The following is an 18,305-nucleotide window of genomic DNA, read 5'->3' on the forward strand; positions in this document are numbered from 1 at the left end:
GATATCGTAATGCTTTGGTTTTTTTTGTCCACAATAATATATGAAGTTGCAAAATAAAAAGGAGTTAAGTAACTTTTAAAATGGTGTACCTCCTAAAGAAATTTCCAGAAGTAATGAGGAACTAGTAACTAACTACTTTTTTGTGGTAACTACTCCAACACTTATTAAAACATACAATAAAAATCCCCAATCAGAGCATGGTTTTTCCATAACAGTGCAAAGCAAAGCTATATTTTTGACAAGTTAATCGTTGTCATTGTTTTGTAATCTCTTCTTTTCAGCATTAGAATTTCCACTTTTACAACTACAGCCTCCATCATCTTCAGACATTATGACGCATCTCATAAAAGGAGTGTTTGCTTTATATTAATGATAATAAACATGTCTCTGCATAGCTTCCATCATTAATAAGTCCATTGTTACTGTCATGTTAGAGTTTTTTATTGTAGTGATGCACACAACTGCTACTCTCTTCAGAATGGGTTAATAGGGTGAGTACCTGCACCATCAGATACAGCTCTCCCTCTTGCACCCAGACCCCATAAATCATTTAGAATGAGGCTAGCCCTGAAGCAGTCTGTCTACTCAGGCAGACGCTGTGACATCAGACAGAGGAGGCCTTGAATGACACAGACACACATTTATCAGACACATGACAGATTTGTTACAAAATCTCTTTCTATGAACATTTAAGTTTCATCCTTTTTTCTTATTCTTCATCCTCAACATTTGCATAAAGTGGCAGCTATTATTAACTGCCCACACAGGCAGTCTGTGTTCCCATTTACTATTTAATATTCTATTCACCCTTTCTTCTGTTCTATGCATACTGAAAAGTTGCATTTCATGCAAGTACACTAGCTCTGTCTTTTTAAAGGTCCTTAAAAAGTGCCTTGCTATCATTTCTCAACTTAAAAAAAAGGAAGGCCTTTGAAAAAAGAAAGATTGCATAAGATTTTTATTTTATTTTTTTGACTAATTGACTGGTCCCCTGCACTTATGCCCACTCGTTCTACATTTACTGTGTCAGCACATAGATCCACATAAAAGCAGCTCATGCTGACTCAAAACAAACACTAATACTCATGCTTTTTTAAAAGCCGGTGCATTATAAAAGGCCTTTGTTTACTTATATATGGTTCTAAATGACTTATATGCAGTTGTAACAACATAATCACACGCACAATATAAAACTGCATTACCCTTCTTTTCTTGCTTTGTCATTCTGCATTCTGCATTTAAGGTTGGTTGGGATTAAAAAAGAAATGTCAAATAATAGTTTTTTTGTTTGTTTTTTGTTTGGATCAGGAAACTTGTTTGCTTGGAAGGTTACAGGTTCCCTGGTTTGAATTCTCATAGACAGCCCGATGACGACTAATGCAAGACCCCCAGAAAGTCATCAGTCACACTCAAAAGATTTTCAGTGAAAATGTTAAATTCTTTTTGTCATACATCTCAACAATTTAAACGTTATTATTGATGATTTTTCTTGTACTTTTTTATGCTTTACAGAAAATAATTGATTTCTTAGAAATTTTGTTTGTATCACACAAGTAAAAAAATAAGGCGCCTTAAAATAGAAATGTCTGGCTGTTGGAAGGTATGTTGATTCTTATGCATACAGTACAATACTTGGCTGGGTATCCTTTTGCATGAATTACTGCATAAATGATGCATGGCACGGGGGCGATCAACCTGTGTTTTTTCTGAGGATTAAAGAAAGCTGTGGTTACTGTGACAGCGACCCGTTGGTCATTTGCATTGTTGGGGCTGGTGTCTGTCATGTTCCTCCTGACAAACCACGTAGATTTTCAGGCCAGTTTTCGAGCCAATCAAGTATAGTATACCATACCACGGACCTTGAACCAATTTTTGGAACATTTGACAGTGTTGGCAGGTGCCAAGTCATGAGAGAAAATAAAACCAGCATGTCCAGAAAGCTTGACACTAGGGAGGAAGATGAAATGCTCATAAATATCCTGGTAGATTGCTGTGCTGACAGTTGAACAAAACCTACAAGAAAATAGCTTCAAGCATCTTGGATTCTGTACCTCTTCCCTGTTTTAGAGTCTGGGATCTTTATTTCCAAACTAAATACAAACTTTACTTTTATTAGAAGAGAGGTCTTTGAACAACTAAGCAGCAGCCCAGTTTCTTACTCAGTGGCCTAGGTAGGACTCTTGTGGGGTTGTCTCTTATTCAAGATTGGATTCTTGAGAAGGTTCAGTTTTGTTTATGTTTCTGGGGCTCTTTTCCTTATAAGCTTTTTCCTTCAGATCAATTTTCTACACATATGCTATACATTTTCACATGATATTATAAATAAAATAAAATCTGACACATTTCTTTCAATGTGTAGCTAATCTATATTTTACTTTTAGTTTCTGAAATGAGTGGAAAAGACTCCCAATCATGTTGTTGCAAAAAAGAAGGGACATGAAGTTTTGCCACTTTGCTCTCAGTAATATAGTATAGAAGTAGTAATATTTCTCTTGTAAATATGTAAACACAACTTTCATAAGGAGGAAGACATACTTGGATTTTCACAAATAAGTATGTTGTTGATCTGAATAATATTAAATACTCTGCATGTGAAGTGTCCATCTCACTGACAGCCCCGGGGGAAGAAACTGTCCCTGTGGTGGCTTTTTTGTTGTTGAAGGTACAGTAGTCAGTTTGTGTCCAGAACAGAGCATTTGATCGGAGCATAGCGCCGTGCAATTCCCGCTCCCCGCTCAGGAGAATTTTCGCTCATTCGCTCCACTGCTCAAAGTTGCGCCATTACACTCCACTCAAAATAAGCGCTGCACTCACCTTAATTTTCCTGCCGCTCCGGCGAAATCGCTTCAAGCTCACTAAAATTTTCAGGAGAAGACCTTTTCTGACATTTCCCCTTCATGTAATTATGCCAGGGCCCTAGGACACACTATTTAATTATTAATTTATTTGGACTGGACTACATTAAAAAAGGTAACTTTGCATCCCATTGCAAATGAGATAATAGCGTATAATGCATGTATGCGATCCATTTTCAAAAGCACAGTGATCTACCACAATGATCACTTGTATAGTGATATATAGTATAGTTAGTGTATGTTTTTATATTTTATCCCACTTTTTTATCACACAATATGCAACCCTCTGTCACCGTTCTGGTTCTGTTGTGTTTTCTTTTGAGTTTTGAGTTTTACTTTACTCCATGTTTTCTAGTTTTAGTGGTTTTATTCTTATTTTGTTGTGTTCTCTGGTTATTTTTCATTTTTCAATATTTATTTGTTGCCCTCTGCTGCCCTCTTGTGTTCTCCTTTTCCTTAGCTCCTTTCCTGTTCTGCTCTGTTCACACCTGCTCCCAATCTGCTTGTTAGTCCTCTCTTTGTTTTAGTCTTCCTTAAATACACTCTTTATGCAGTTCCTCAGTGCTGGTTCCTCATCATACTTCCTCCAACTCCGTCTTACTGTGTCTTCCTCCTTAAGATGGTTTTCCCCTGTACTCTCCATGGTTTCTGTTTTGTTTTTTTACCTTTTTCACATTTGATTTTTGGATTTTTGGATTCCTGCCTCTGTTGTCATTTAACCTTTCATTAAATCTACAAGAAACTCACCTCTGCCACCCTGCCTTTGCTTTTGGGTCCTCTAACCACAACCAAATCCTGACACCCTCGTCTTGGCAATTCCTTGGTAAAGTTGGAATATAGACTATAACAGGTTATATGCACAGACTACATCATGGGCATTGGCCTAGGCTTTAAGTCAAACATTAATTTAAATAAAGCCGGAGTGAAATGGAGCGGAGCCAAATCCTTACTCTGGCCTTTGAATTAAAAACCCTTCCACGCTCCACCATATTTCTTCCGCTCCACCGCTCGCTCCACGCTCCGCTCCGCAGATCCAAAAAGTTTTTTTTTTTTTTCTATTTTGGCCTGTCCTATTTTGTAGATTAACCAAACCACACAGTGATGGAGGCACACAAAAAAGATTGAATAATGGCAGCAGTGAAAAAAAGTTGACACTATGTTATTTGGGATGGGAAAAGGAGGTAGTTTGTGGTGTTCTCTGGGAATCCACCATCATTTTTACTGTCTTGGGCAAATTATGTTTCAAGTTCTGGTCCCTTGCTGCTGCCTTACCCTAACCATAACCAACGAATACCTAACCCTGCACCTAAACTAAACTCATTTCACACTCCCACTCCAACAAGAGAACTTCTCCTCATGGGGACCAGTCGTTGGTCCGCACAAGTACCACATAAGTCCTCAAAATGTATATTTCTGGGCAATTGTCCCCACTAGATCACAAAAACATGGTCCCACACACACACACACACACACCATGATGGGGACGTAGAGCCTCTGTGCTACAGTATGTAGCACAGCAACTCAAAGCCTATCTTGAAATTGCTGTTCTGAAGCATGTGTGTCTGTGCGGGTCTCTGTCTGGAAGATCATCCGTCTACATTCCAGGTAATTAGACTGGCCGGCAGCTGAGTCCCATTAGCTTTGATTACAGCATTCAGTACTAAGGGGGGGTGGGGGGGTTAGAGAGAGAGCTTGATTCAGAGAGAGAGAGAGAATGGCTGTTTTTTTAAGTTATGCTTCATAGGGGGTTGTATACAAATGTTGCATTGATTAATGCTTAGTTATTAAAATTGGAAATCACTGTTGGTATGATTTGGTCACAGAGTTTACAGAGATCTTTAGACAAGGAGAATATATTCCTTGCTTTCTGAGAAAACTTGAGACAAAATAATTAATTGGATTCTTTCCAACAGAAATGTTTTGGGTTATGGCATTATTCATATTCCCTTAAGAGCTAGACATTTCAATAGGAGCTGATATATTCCTTATGTATCCAGCTGTCATACAACATTTAACAAGTTCACTAGCTTTTATATATATATATATATATATATATATATATAAAATCAAATCTTAACGTTACAAAGAGAGTTTTTTTTTACCAAAGGGTAAACACTCTAAATAGAAGGTGCTCACAACAAGACCTTTAAAGTAGGAAAGCAAAAGACTGATATTTTCAGTATCAGCAAGTATTTCATAATTAAAAAATGTCATGGTCTTGGTTCTGTTGTTCTTTACTTTGCTCCTTGTTTTCTAGTTTTAATGGCTTAATTACAGTTTTGTTGTAATTTCTAGATTTATATTAGTTCTCATGTTTTTCTGTTGTCCTCTATTGCCCTCTTGCGTGTGTATGTTCCTTTCACCTTGGCTCCCTCGTTGTCTCCTCTCACACCTGCTCCTTGTCTGCTCGTTAGCCCTCCCTCTGTCTCTCTCTGCTATATTTGCTCTCCCTCTGCTCTCACTCTTTGTTGGTTCCTTGTCTTTGCTGTCTTCCCATGCTGTGGTCTACGTTCCTCGTAGATGTCTACGAGGAACGTGGATGTCTCCATAGTTCCCCAGATGTCTCCATAGTTCTGGTTCGCTTTTTATTATTAGTTGGACTTTTGCATTCCTGCCTTTGTTACTGTTTTGCCCCATTAAACTCCCAAGAAATCTCCTCAGCCTCTCTGCCTCTGCATTTGGGTCCTAAACCACAACTAACCCTGACAAAAAATATACAAAAAACTTGCATCATTTGAACTATTTTTAAACAAGAAATGCAACTTTACATTTTTATCAATTAGCAAAACAACAGATTAAATTAATAAAATTTTTAATTAATTTATATTAATTTTAGGTTGAATATTAACAAAGATGGATTTTGAGGTGTCATCCTCTAACATTACATAACCTTTTTTTCTTAATTTATTTTCTTTGCCCATAATCTTACATAAAGAGATATTTTATATTTATATAGAGAGAGATTTTCATTGATGCTGGAATGTTGGGCTATCTCTGAGAAAAAATTGCTCAACTTAATTTAAACATTTGATTGTAAAGAAAATATATTAAACGAAGACAGAAAGTTCCCAATATGCAGAAAGTAGAACATGTACTTTGCTGTTATTTATAGTTTCTAAACAGGAATCACATTTTGCTAAAACTGGTATGGCCATTTAATAACTTATAAAAAACTGGATTATTGAAAACTGGCTGACAAAATTTAGATAGGTGTATCTTTTTATTTTATTTTTTTAATTTAGGAAAGAAATGTGTATTTGGATAGTTTAGTTTCAGCATACGTAAGTTAAAAAATGGTAAAAGTTTTGGCTTTGATCATAACCACTTTGTTTTGCCCTCAATAAAAAGAGACAATTTAAAAAAACAACCTGAAACAAACCTCACAGATTGTATTATCCTTTGCTTTTTTTTTTTTTTTTTCTTTGTTTGAAATATTGTTTATATGGAGGTCAGAGTAATACCCATTTCCCTCAGGAAATGACACAATCTCTGCTGTTTGTTTATATGATCACTTTGAACACTAAACAAGTATAATGATAACAGAGCATATTATTACAATCAGGCCTTGTTCTTGTTTAATCTATGAGTCAATCAACACTGACACTAAACAACAAAGCAGTCGTGTTTTATTTCAAATCACAACCAAGGGAGATTGGACGCATAACTTCCGTGGTCTTCTGATTTGTATGCATCGAAGGGAATGTATATTTAATTCACCCATTCTGGGCTCCTTAGTCTGCATGTCGTCCTCCAGCATCTCTTCATTTTTCTTTGGGCATATATCACTCTTTCCTCTCTATCTGAATCTGACCCCCTTGGATGGTTTCAGCATCTCAGGATGGGGTGATTGATTCCTTCTCTGGACAGCTGGAAGACAAACAGCTTGCAGACTGCTTTGCAGCTAGGACTGATCTCTGCTTGGACTCTATGATGAATCACTGGCCTTTTGATACACACTGAAGACAGTGTGAAGGGAAAATGAGAAAGATGAGAAGGGAAGAAGTCATGTTGAAAATGCTGAGCCAAAAGCAATAAAATACGATGGAGAACAGTGTAAAAGAATTGGAGTATTGAGTCTATAAACTATAAGAACTCTTTGTTTATAGTCACCACTCATCTGGATGGGGCTGTTATTGGTATTGCATGTCAATCTTGTAGAGGTTGAACATATAGTCTGAAGTATGAGGTTGAAAATCTTAATTCATCATTTTAACATAGCCTCTTATTTCGTCAAATAGCAGCACCATTTAAAGAAATCTAGAACAACTGAAGTCTATGATTGGAAAACAAAGATTTTTATTATTGTTTTATTTTATTGTATTTTTTAGCTTTACTTGATAGCCTTGACTAACAAATTAGTTTTTTCAAATCATAATCTTGGAAAGTTCACTGATTTGACTTTGAGTCTTAAGTTTTTGTTTCACAAATCAAAAGATAATCACGGTTTCAACTCCTTTCTGATATTTAGGAAGTTCTGCAAGGTACTTTTTTTAGCATTTCGACCTCTTTAAATCAGCATCTGTTCTGTAACACTTGCACTTGTGAATTATTCATTGTATTATAGTTAATTAAATCCACATATTCTCTGAATTAGGGTTTGTCAGCTTTGCAACCTTTTTATAATTAAAAATCAAAACCATAACAGTTTTAGTGCAGAATGTGAAATTGCAGCTCAAATTAGAGTCAAAATCGTGCGAAGAAAGCCTTGTTTTCACACCTGGTTGACTTTTAAAGCGTCCGTAGGAGTCCAAAGGAACAAAGCTTCATGGAACTGCTCTGCTTTTAAGTGACAAATATGTAGAAGTTGCAGGATGACATTGGGGTTATGCTGCTAACCGGGATAATGTCGGGTCTGTTGTTCACTTTGTTTTTACTCTTAATAAGCTCTTGAAATATCATGTTCATATTGATTGATTGAGTGGGATTATGTAAAATTTTTATTTTATTTATTCTAAAGAACAAACCGTTTACACTTTCCAAAAGGTCCTTTCTACCCTTCCAAAGTACATAACCGATATAACCACAAATTGAATCTTGAGTGTACTAAACCCCACATTGCCATCCCTACTTATGTAGAAAAGGTATTCTATCCTGCGGGTACTTCCCTGACATATTGTGAAATTAATAACACTAGATGTCACTTTATCCCACAATTGATAGCATTAGATTAAAGACTGATCATTCCTGTTATGTTTTTTTTTTTTTTTGCTTTTTAATGAGCATGTTGTATAAGCCCATTGACTTAAAAGGAATAATTTTAACTACCTGCCTGTTTCATGTTTTATCATTGGCATCATCACACAAACATTGGGATCCTTAGTTATAAAAGCAGCTGAGGAGGCTTGAGATAAATTATGAAATTTTCAGTATTTAGTGTTGATTTCACCAAGCCTGTAGCTATTATGAAGATGGGGATAAAGGGTATATCTCTATGGTTAATGAAACCCCCGGGATTTTGGGGTTTAGCGTTCATAAAGTATTTATGAAATGTTCATTAAGTATTGATTAAGTCGTTATGGAGCATTTAGACACCCAGACAATCCTTGTGAAAGATTAAAACTTGGCTAGAGGATGAGGAACACATTAGAATGAGAAATGCAGATAAAGATGGAGGTTGCTGAAAGAGAGAGAGAAATGTAAATGAAGAGAATTGAAGAAGAGTGTGGTTTGCAGACATGCAGACGGGGCAAGAATAAGGGGACACACAAAGGCTAGGATGAAAATGAGAAGTGTTAGGAGGGAAAGGTTTTTCTCTTTAAATATTAACTAAGCATTCAGATAGTGTGTTAGTTAGCAAGGCTACCATTAAGAAAGATTAGGTTTTAATCTTAGCAGGAGTAGGTTTAGATAGTAAGTGAAGAGAAAGGGAGAAAATGAAATGGGTGAATAAAAGGATGAAGGGCAACAGGCTAGAGTAAACAGGTTGGCTGAGAGAGGCCGGAGTAGAGAAAAATTTAGATAGGAACATGTAAATGTGCCAAAATGAATTTCTCAAAGTAGGTTTTGGAAGCCAACACATGGCGTAATGAATGGGTGCTGGATTCCATAATCATTGACTACTTCACTTTGAAAGTGCTCTGGCATTTGTTTTCTCAGCATCTCTGTTCATTTCGCTCTACCTGCTCATCCCTACCAGTGCTACGAGAGGCTGATTTCCGATTCTAAGGGTTTCTCTTTGAGATGACAGCAGAAAGTCTACCAAATGGGATTTTCAAGTACTGTCTCACCTCACATTCATGCGTTCTGGCATACAAACAAAACTGCCAATTTTAGTGGGTATTAAACCACAGCTTTGCCCTCGCTTTACCCTCTATATCATCAGCAGGTGTTGCAGGATGGTGGGGGTAACTAGGAAATAGCAGGATAAGATGTACAGACCATCTATAATGATGCAGCATTGAAGTTTAATGGGGCTGAAAACACTAGCTGACTTGCTGGTTGGAAGGCCAAACACAGTAAAGGAGCAGCACAGTTGGTCTGAAGCTGTTTCCAAAGCATGACAGATGTTACAAAAAAGGCAGAGCGACAAAGAAACAGAGCCATAAAGGGGACAGAGGGAGAAAGAGTGACTAATTTGCAACCTGCAGAGTGAGAGATCACCGTGAGATAACTTTGTGCAAACAGCAACTTTAATCAAAGTCAAGAAAACTTTTAAAAAACATTTAAAAGTCTACAGTGCCTTGAGGTTTTGTCCCACACTAAGAGTGAAATACACAGCAATGAATACAAAACTTAAAGGAACCAGGGGCAGGAATTGTTCAGTGATGGCCTCTTAAACATAAATGTCTGGTTATACTCTAGCAGCAGAGTGTTGCAGTGAGCTTGTCCCAAGTATGATGTAGATATTTTTGATTTATGCCCAATTTTGAAGCCTGGTGTGCGCTGTTATTCCACGCCACAACGCAAGAGGGACAATCATGAACTAGCTGTGGGTCTACATACGGCTGAGAAAGTGGAAAAACTCAAGGGCCGTTTGTGCAGGATATGAGGGCAGAAAAGAGCGAGAATCCAGGTGGAAAAAGGGTCCCAGAGTTCTCGCGCACCTCGCTCTTCTAGCTCGTCCATCTTGACAAGTCTTTTTCCAAAATGGCTGTCATACAAACAAAACAAGCCGGTAAGGTACCAAATAGGTAATACGCATAGTGTAGAGCGGATGTAGATTTGACCAATCAGAGGCCTCCTGTCTGCGGCACTGTCTGTGGTCACCTACAATTTTGGAGAGGTGCACCAGAGTCTCTGCGGAAGGGGCGAGGGCATATCTGCGTTAACTGTGACACACGCAGATGACCTGGTTTCTCACCATAAACCCTATTAAGCCCTATTAGCTGTTTTTTGTAATGGTTATTCACATTTTCAAGAATCTCCATATTCTTCAAATTTATAGAGTAGCATAAAAGTTCTCTTTGTTTAAATCAAAATGTACACTCTGAATTTGGAATAAGATTTCAAATATCCAGTTGATCTGACCGTTAAAAGCAAGCCAAAGGTTTTTATCTCGTAATTCTGTAAAAAATTGAAACAGTTGATCTGTAAATAAATATCATTTTTCTTTCAATAGGTATTTCTAAAACTCTCTTATATCTACTCATGCTTCTTTGTTACAGTGTACTGGCTGGTCCTCTTGCAGCAGCGTCTGGTACGCCTGCATTTAGGTTGTATTAATTTCCTTCAGATCAATTGAAAAATACTTTACTGACTATGAAAAGAAACATAAATAACAATTTAGTATCAACCGCTTGTTTTAACAGTAATATGGAGTAATTATCTAAACAAGTATAATATGAACTGTTTATAACAAAGAGGCCTTGAGAAACAAAATGTTGATAAGGATGTACCACTAAGGCTTGCATGGTAATGGAGCTGGTAGCACTGTGGCCTTGCATCACCAAGGACCTGTTTTTAAATCCTGATCTTGACTCTTCATTAGGTGTGCAACTGTGGGTTCTGGGTAAGTGTAGTTGGTCCATTAAATTGCCTTTGTGTGTTTGGATTTGGGCGTGTATTAATTACATGGTAGGGACCATTTTCCATCAATCTTAGCACATCATGGGGACTGAGTGCTCTAGTGGGGATCAATCTCTGGTCCCCATGGTTACAGATGCTGTATTAAATTTAGGTGTTAGGTTTAGGACTAAGGTGTGAATTGAGTTTAGGTTAGTATTAGGGTTAGGTATGAACTCGTAATGGTTAACGTAAGGGTCACTTTTCTGCCCCTGTCACATTTGGACGATTTAAACAGTGGTACGCCTGATGTACGGAAAATATGGCAAAAATGCTGACATACATTGGATAAGTTATGCGTATGTTTTTTATCAGTTAAGAGCTGAAGTACGCTGAAGCTCACAGGCACAGTCGACATACGGCAAGTAAGTTCTGACCTATGCCAGCGTATGCTCATACGTGGGCCATAAGTTACAGGTAAGTTATCTGATTGTTGACATACGTTAAGTATAAGTTACTCATAAGTTGTGGTGTATAGCTTATCCAAAACCTATGAGTAACTTGTACATAACTTATGCGGAACTTATCAAGAACTTATCTCCAACGCATATCGACGTATTTGACAGGTTCCAGTCAACGGCTGAATGTGTTTCTTACGTACAGCTACTGTATAGTGGCGTATTGACTGAATACCAGTAGAGGGTGTGCTCTCCCTCTCCCAATGGCTGTTGAAGATAGGCACCCGGATGGATGTGCCACAAACGATATTGGAAAGTTATACATTAAAACATGCTGGATTTTATATGGTCATTCCTTCTGCTTATAGTTGACATTGTTGGATTTGTTTTTATTTACTTATTATTTTTTGTTGGACAGAATCCACCACCCTATGATCTGTTAATAAATAGAATTAAAGGTACAATCCATCTGACTATATTTGGAATTCCAGCAAAAATTATCTGATAAATTATATATAGCCTTATTTAGTTTACTATCCTAACCTTTATATGAGTAGGGTTTGTATAAAAACAACACAAAAGATTTTTTCACTCATTCCTTTTTCAGTGAAGCCATGAGTAAAGTTTCTGTTATAGTTCAAAATGGCCCCATGGTTGACATTTAACCTTGTGACTGCTCCAGAAACATTTTATAAGGTCCTGGTGTAAAAGTATCAAAACCTGCTTCTCTTTAATCATAAAAGATGAACCAAGAATGATTTCAGTGACGTAACTCTTTCATAAAGATGGTTCTAGGACCAGTGACATATTCCATGACTACTTTGATGTTACTTCTTTCATGTGTTCCCTGCTTGTCTTTATGTGAGCGCACGCAAGCATGTGCACAAAAGCTGCAGATAATATTCAAAGCCAGTTGCACCATACGTGAAGACAACTGCTCCAGTCATTAAATTGGAACCTGACAAAGGAAAATCCTTGTCTGCCATGCACCTTGCTTCTAGATTTTTAGATTTCAAAAGAAAAGGTGAAGTAGAGCAGAATTTTCCACTGGAGCTGTTCTACCTGCAGTGAGTCTTATATGAATGGCTTTGGTCGAAGTCTTATTGGCTTTGAGTTCTCTCTGTTTAAAGATCACCCAATCCACTATAGATAAAAGACATATTTAGGTCTTAAAAGCCCAAATGATGACTTTTATGTCACAGAAACAGAACATGTTCATTTATCAGAACATAGATTGGATGACTCACATGTTTCCAAATGACTTAAATTAGCCACTCAATGTATGCATCACACTCTAGGGTGCTGGTTATTTTTACCCTTTTCTGTTTTAAACCTTTGTAATTTAGGCATCTCATACCTGTTGTAAAATGAAGCTGTCTGCTGGAAGAGATTTTGAAAGAATCATTCATCTGGAGATAAATGAATGATTTAAAATCAGAGTTGCTTAATAAAAACTTTTAGACAAAATTAGATTTTATGGAATTATCCAAAATCTTCTCAAACTGTATTGTATGGACATGTAGCCTTTATGCTTTAAAAGATAACATGGAATCAGATTTTACCATATTTGACTTTAGCCCTATTAGTATTAAAACCAAATGAAATGGACATAGTATGTAATACTATGTCATTTACTGATCTAGCAAATCACAAGCTAAGTCTCAGTCTTTTCTGTTATCTTCATTCTGAAATTGATTTATTAAAGTTGCTAACTTTGTATTGCTGTGCATGCTAACTGATTTAGTCTTTGTTCATACTTTCCTCATGAACATATTGTATAAACTCTGTACTGCTCTTTTGACCTCGGATCTAGGACCAAAGGGCTAACGGGGGCAAAGGAACATTTTATCCAAAAACAAAAAAAAAAAATGAATAGCAACTTGGGTAAAGTGCAAAGTCCTTATTTTGAATTACTTACACAAGTTAGTAATAATATTTAAATCAGAATTAATAGACCAGTCTATACACCCAAGCAATGAATTTTACAGTGGTTTCACTTTCCTCTTAATAAATAGATGTAAATTTATAAACCTATTTAAAAAAAAAGAAATAGCAATATTTTTCATGCAATGAACCCTTTGCATTGAGTTTTGGAGAATAGAAAACAAACAGTATAGGTATGTGGCTTAACTTTTGAATGACACCTGAGAGGGAGGCTCTCCTCTTCATCATATAAAGATTTATTTAAGCTTTAATAGAATTTCTTGATCCATAGGGGTTTTTCTTTCTTGCTTCAGGGGTTTTTGGAGTGGAATTAGTGCCATGCATTTTCAAAACAGTTTTCATTCCCTCTTAGGAGTTTAGCTCTTGGGTTTAATTCACTGCTTTTCTTTTTGTGAAATATTCAGTCATGCATATGCAAATAAACAATTTAACCTTCAGTGCATCAACAGTAATCAAATAAGCTTTTATTTAATTTTTATAGTTTTTGAAAGGGAAAAGAATGTGTCAAGTGCCATGACAGTGAAATGATTGACACTGTATTTCTTCACTGTTAACATACTTTACACAAATATTTCTTAAAACTCTAATCTTGAATAGGATTATACATAACTTTCTTGCTTTACAGAATTGTTTTTTTTTTTTTTTGCAATTTACCAGCAGTTGTTTTTTGTTTTGTTTTTTTCAGGTTGCACTAAATATGATTTGATGAAATATTTATATTTCAATTTCATTCTGGAATCAAATGTTAAACACCTTCCATGGCCTCTCCACAGCAACAGGAGCAGGACCCCACGAACCTCTACATATCTAACTTGCCTGTGTCGATGGATGAGCAGGAGCTGGAAAACATGCTAAAGCCCTTTGGCCATGTTATTTCCACCCGAATACTAAGGGATGCCAATGGTTTGAGCAGAGGAGTTGGCTTTGCAAGGTAAATGCACACTCAAAAATACATCAAAACTCTGACTCTTTGTTATGTTCCATAGACCTAAAAAATAAGGAGACTTCATTATTCAAAATGGCCATGAAGACAGCATTTTAAAAAGATTGTGTCCATTGATTAAGTTTTATGTGTATTAATTCAGGGACAAGTTATTATAATGTCATTCTAACAAAAGCTTGCTTGGAAAGTGAAAAAAAATGGTCTTCATGAAACCATGTAGTTGTTTTAGTCTAACTTTATGAAAAAATAAAGCACAAAGTTTAGCGTTGGTTTTCTTAGATCAACCTCAAGCTGATATGTAAAATCCTTTTCACCAAACAGTTTTGTATTAAAGGTAAAGTAAAATGGATTTAATGTCTCTATTTGAACTACTAAACAACTTTGAGCTGTAATGAAAAAAGCTGTCTACCTCTCCACCTTTAACTCCTTTGTCTCATGTGTGTGCATGTGTGTTCCTCTCACTTACTCCATAGAGCGTGCCAGTGATTAGAAAGCAGTCAAGTATATATTCTGGGTCACCGAATGTACAAAGAGAGACCCAAGACTCACATTCAGCTCCAAACCTCCCCTCCAAACACACACACAGTTTGTCCCCTCTGTCACCACATTTCAAACACACTAGCTTTTACTTGCCAGGCAGGCAATTAGTCATTGAGCTGTGATTGGGTGAGCAGAGCTGAATAGGGACAAACAAAGAGGACATGACACACAACAGATCAGACTGAATGGAGCTTTTAAACTAGGACAAAGGAGAGGAAACCCCATTTAACGTTGAAAGGACACACACACATACGCACACACACACACCTACAGATATTCTTTACAGGTAAAGACACCTCAGCACTAATCCTATAACTGGCAGGGGTTTACACATTTACTTAAATGTTGGATGCTTCTGCAAGCATTCATATCCACACACAGGGAATTCACTTTTACAGAACCAGAAAATCTTTAGTGTTTACTATTTCAGATACCGTCTTTCCTTTTTTTGTTGCAGAATGGAGTCGACAGAGAAGTGTGATGTGGTGATTCAAAATTTCAATGGAAAATTTTTGAAAACCCCTCCAGGCATGACAGGTAGGTGTAAAATGGTGAATAAAACAAGCATGCACTTAAAATTGCATTAAATTATACCAGATCTGATGTTACTCAACACATTTTGTACCTGTTATTCGCTGCTGTGTTTGTCAGAAAAAAATCAGTGCTGCATTAAAAATGGCTGTACTTGACTTAATCTATAAACCCTCATTTATTGAATTTATAGAGACTGTCTAAGCAACTGCTGCAGATCATACATCATCATTTTTGCTCTGTCTCTGCTTCCCACTCCTTAGGCATCCTTGACTTGATTTGATAGGAGGATTTGTGTGATTAATCCTTACACTGTTAAAAAGAAAAAGACACACTGAGATAAACCATTCCTTCAGCACATGTGCATACCCAAACTGACAGTGCTTAAAGCAAACAATCGGCTTCCTATTGTGCCAAAAGTAATTAAATAAGGACATCTGTTTTATTTTAACAAACACAACACTATGAAAGGAAGCATAGCGGCAAAAAATGAAAGTGACAGGATGTAAAAGAAGAGGTAATGTTCAGAAAACTAAAGAAACAGAGTAACTGGCTAAAGAAATAAATTAAATGAAAAAAGGTTCCCCATGAGCAACATTTGTGTTCTAAACAGGTTATTATTAATAAAACATCACTGTTTTGGAAATGCTGGTTCTTCTTCATTTGATCAAAAATATCCAGGAAAATAAACTCTGCATATTGAACAAGTAAAACAAGACATACTGTTACCTTTTTGTTTAGGAGTGTTTCCATTAGCTTTGTCTAATGTACATTTTAAAGAATTGCATCCAAAACCCCTGATAGAAACAGCAAAAAAAAAAAAAATAAATAGAATTTTTTTTTTCTAATCATCTCTATCGTAGCAAACTTTTACGTTGGATGACTGATCAGCTGTTTCTGCTGTCACCGTCTTCCCAGGTGTTCCTATTATGCGCAAAAACATGGCTTAAAGCACCATCGGTAATACTATCTAAACTGTTAACAGAACAAAAACTTCCCTGATAGCGTTACACTTATTACAACATTCCTCCACTACTGATCCCTGGTCAGTGCTAGATTGTAGCCTCTACTTCCTCTTTATTAGAGCCATATAATATACAGTAAATGATATATGACAACATAACGCTTTGCATCTCTTGGTTGAGTTGCTTTGAACAATGAAAAAAACATCCACACATTATGAACTACTTCCTTCTAAAGATAAGATGTATGATGAAAGTGCAGGTCATGTCCTCATTTGGTCCATCAGTTGATGACCCACCTATTAATGATGTTTAGAGGTTGACTGAAAACTGAATGTGGGTCTGGTCATATTTTAGAAATCATAGACAACCGAAACAGGTGGAGAATATTTGTTTTATTTTTTTTAACTTACCCGCTTGTTATTTGCTTGTCACCTTTACACATCTATTGTTGGTGCAGAATGAAAGGCCAGACAATGTCTTTGTTCCAGTGTCTGCCATGCTTCTCATTTAGACCTCCGTAGGACCACTACATAGTACAAATTTAGTCGAAAATCTGGTCATTTTCCCCTGCAAAGACAAGTCCTGATAACGATTTTCTAAGTTTCCTTTGCACATCTAATGTTGGATCCCTGAAAGTGCAGAATGGAACGCCAGTTGATGCATTTTTTCAAATACTGTCTAATTTAGACCTCCACAGGACCCCTATATGTGGTGTGTTCAGCTTCTAAAGTGTATTCAGGGGCACCACAGCAAAGTATTATGATTTGGTCACGGACTTGGAAAAGTCTCACCTATAGCTGTCCTTCCTGACACAACTAGGATACAAAATGAAACTAATAAAATAGAAAAAAATATCAAGAAATAAAACTAATTTCACTCCAGTTATTCATTAATAGTTCTTTTTCACCTGTAGTCCTGAAATTAGAAAATCCCTGAACCCACAGAAGAAAAATCTACTAATACTTTTCAGTAAAAAGTCTAGCAATCGCTGATTTGACTAAATGATTTATATTACAGTCTTATTTTAATAATATTTTAATATCTAACTGAAGAATGAATGCTGCCATTGACTGAAAAAAGCTTATTGATGCATTCATTTCTGACTTCTTAAGGTATTAAACTAAAATATAGCTAATTATGCTTTTTGCTTCATGTTCATACTAAATGCTATCTGGGTTTTTTACATTCAGATCCATGAAATGTTGATTTTATTTGTCTCAGATATATATAGTTTACTGAAAAAAAGACTGACAGTTGATTGATTTTCAACAAAAAAAAAGGATGTGGTGGAAACAGCTTGAGCTCTCAGAATGTGTAAATGCTTTTACTGAGCTGAGCCAGTTTCAGCACTCTAATCCAGAGTGTAAATCAAGTAATCACAAGTTATGCAGCTGGTTGGCTGCTGAATTTTCTTCTGTTTGCCATTCATGGCTCCATACTGGGAATGTGAATGTCAGTGGGAAACCATTCTGATCCATACATGTGCTGCACAGTTTTTTTTTTTCAAATAACCTGATGTCAAAATGTGATGTTAAAAAGCAATCAGAAACGACATTTAAACACAAGAATGTCAGCTTTGAAAATATATTCATTAACATGTATTGCATATTCATTCCTCAGATTTCCTGGACTTTAAAAGGCACCACCCTGATTTCTTATTCATGACAAAAAAAAAATCCTGATTCTGCTCTAAGATAAAAGATGTTGATTTGTTGTTACTCTGTGCAGTTGAAGCAAAAAGGATTTCAATTATTAATCTAACTTTTTGTACATCTTTTTTTGCAATTTTCTGTCTAATTTATCTGCCTTCTTCAATTTTTTTCCCCCTAGGTCTAACATTTAATTTTTCTTGACTTGGTTTTCCCTAATACTGTATTTTCCTCCTTCCTTAGGCGGATGGGGCTTTCTCTTTGTTATGCTACCCACAAAAGTTTTCACTTTTTATGTTCACTCTTAGATATTTTTGATCTCTCTCAACATGTCACCTAAGAAACATGTAGAACCTGAAACAACAGTTAATTACTACCTGAATCAAGCTTCCACAGTATTTGTCCGCATGTTGAAACCCACCGACCCATCCATTTATCCATCCATCCATCCATCCATCCATCCATCCATCCATCCATCC

General features: G+C 36.4%; 1 protein-coding gene across 2 annotated transcripts in view; it reads left to right on the top strand.

Annotated features, from left to right (window-relative positions):
- Positions 1-18,305, top strand: part of LOC107094116 (RNA-binding motif, single-stranded-interacting protein 3-like) — a 164,742-nt gene that overhangs the window by 108,857 nt on the left and 37,580 nt on the right. For both annotated transcript variants that reach the window (XM_015389536.1, XM_015389537.1), the window contains exons 5-6: positions 13,972-14,129; positions 15,139-15,218. In XM_015389536.1, the coding sequence (XP_015245022.1) occupies positions 13,972-14,129; positions 15,139-15,218 (238 nt within the window). The remainder of the gene's footprint in view (positions 1-13,971; positions 14,130-15,138; positions 15,219-18,305) is intronic.

Source organism: Cyprinodon variegatus, unplaced genomic scaffold (genome assembly GCF_000732505.1).
Source record: "Cyprinodon variegatus isolate N-32 unplaced genomic scaffold, C_variegatus-1.0 Scaffold464, whole genome shotgun sequence".
In the NCBI taxonomy this organism is placed as follows: Eukaryota; Metazoa; Chordata; class Actinopteri; order Cyprinodontiformes; family Cyprinodontidae; genus Cyprinodon; species Cyprinodon variegatus.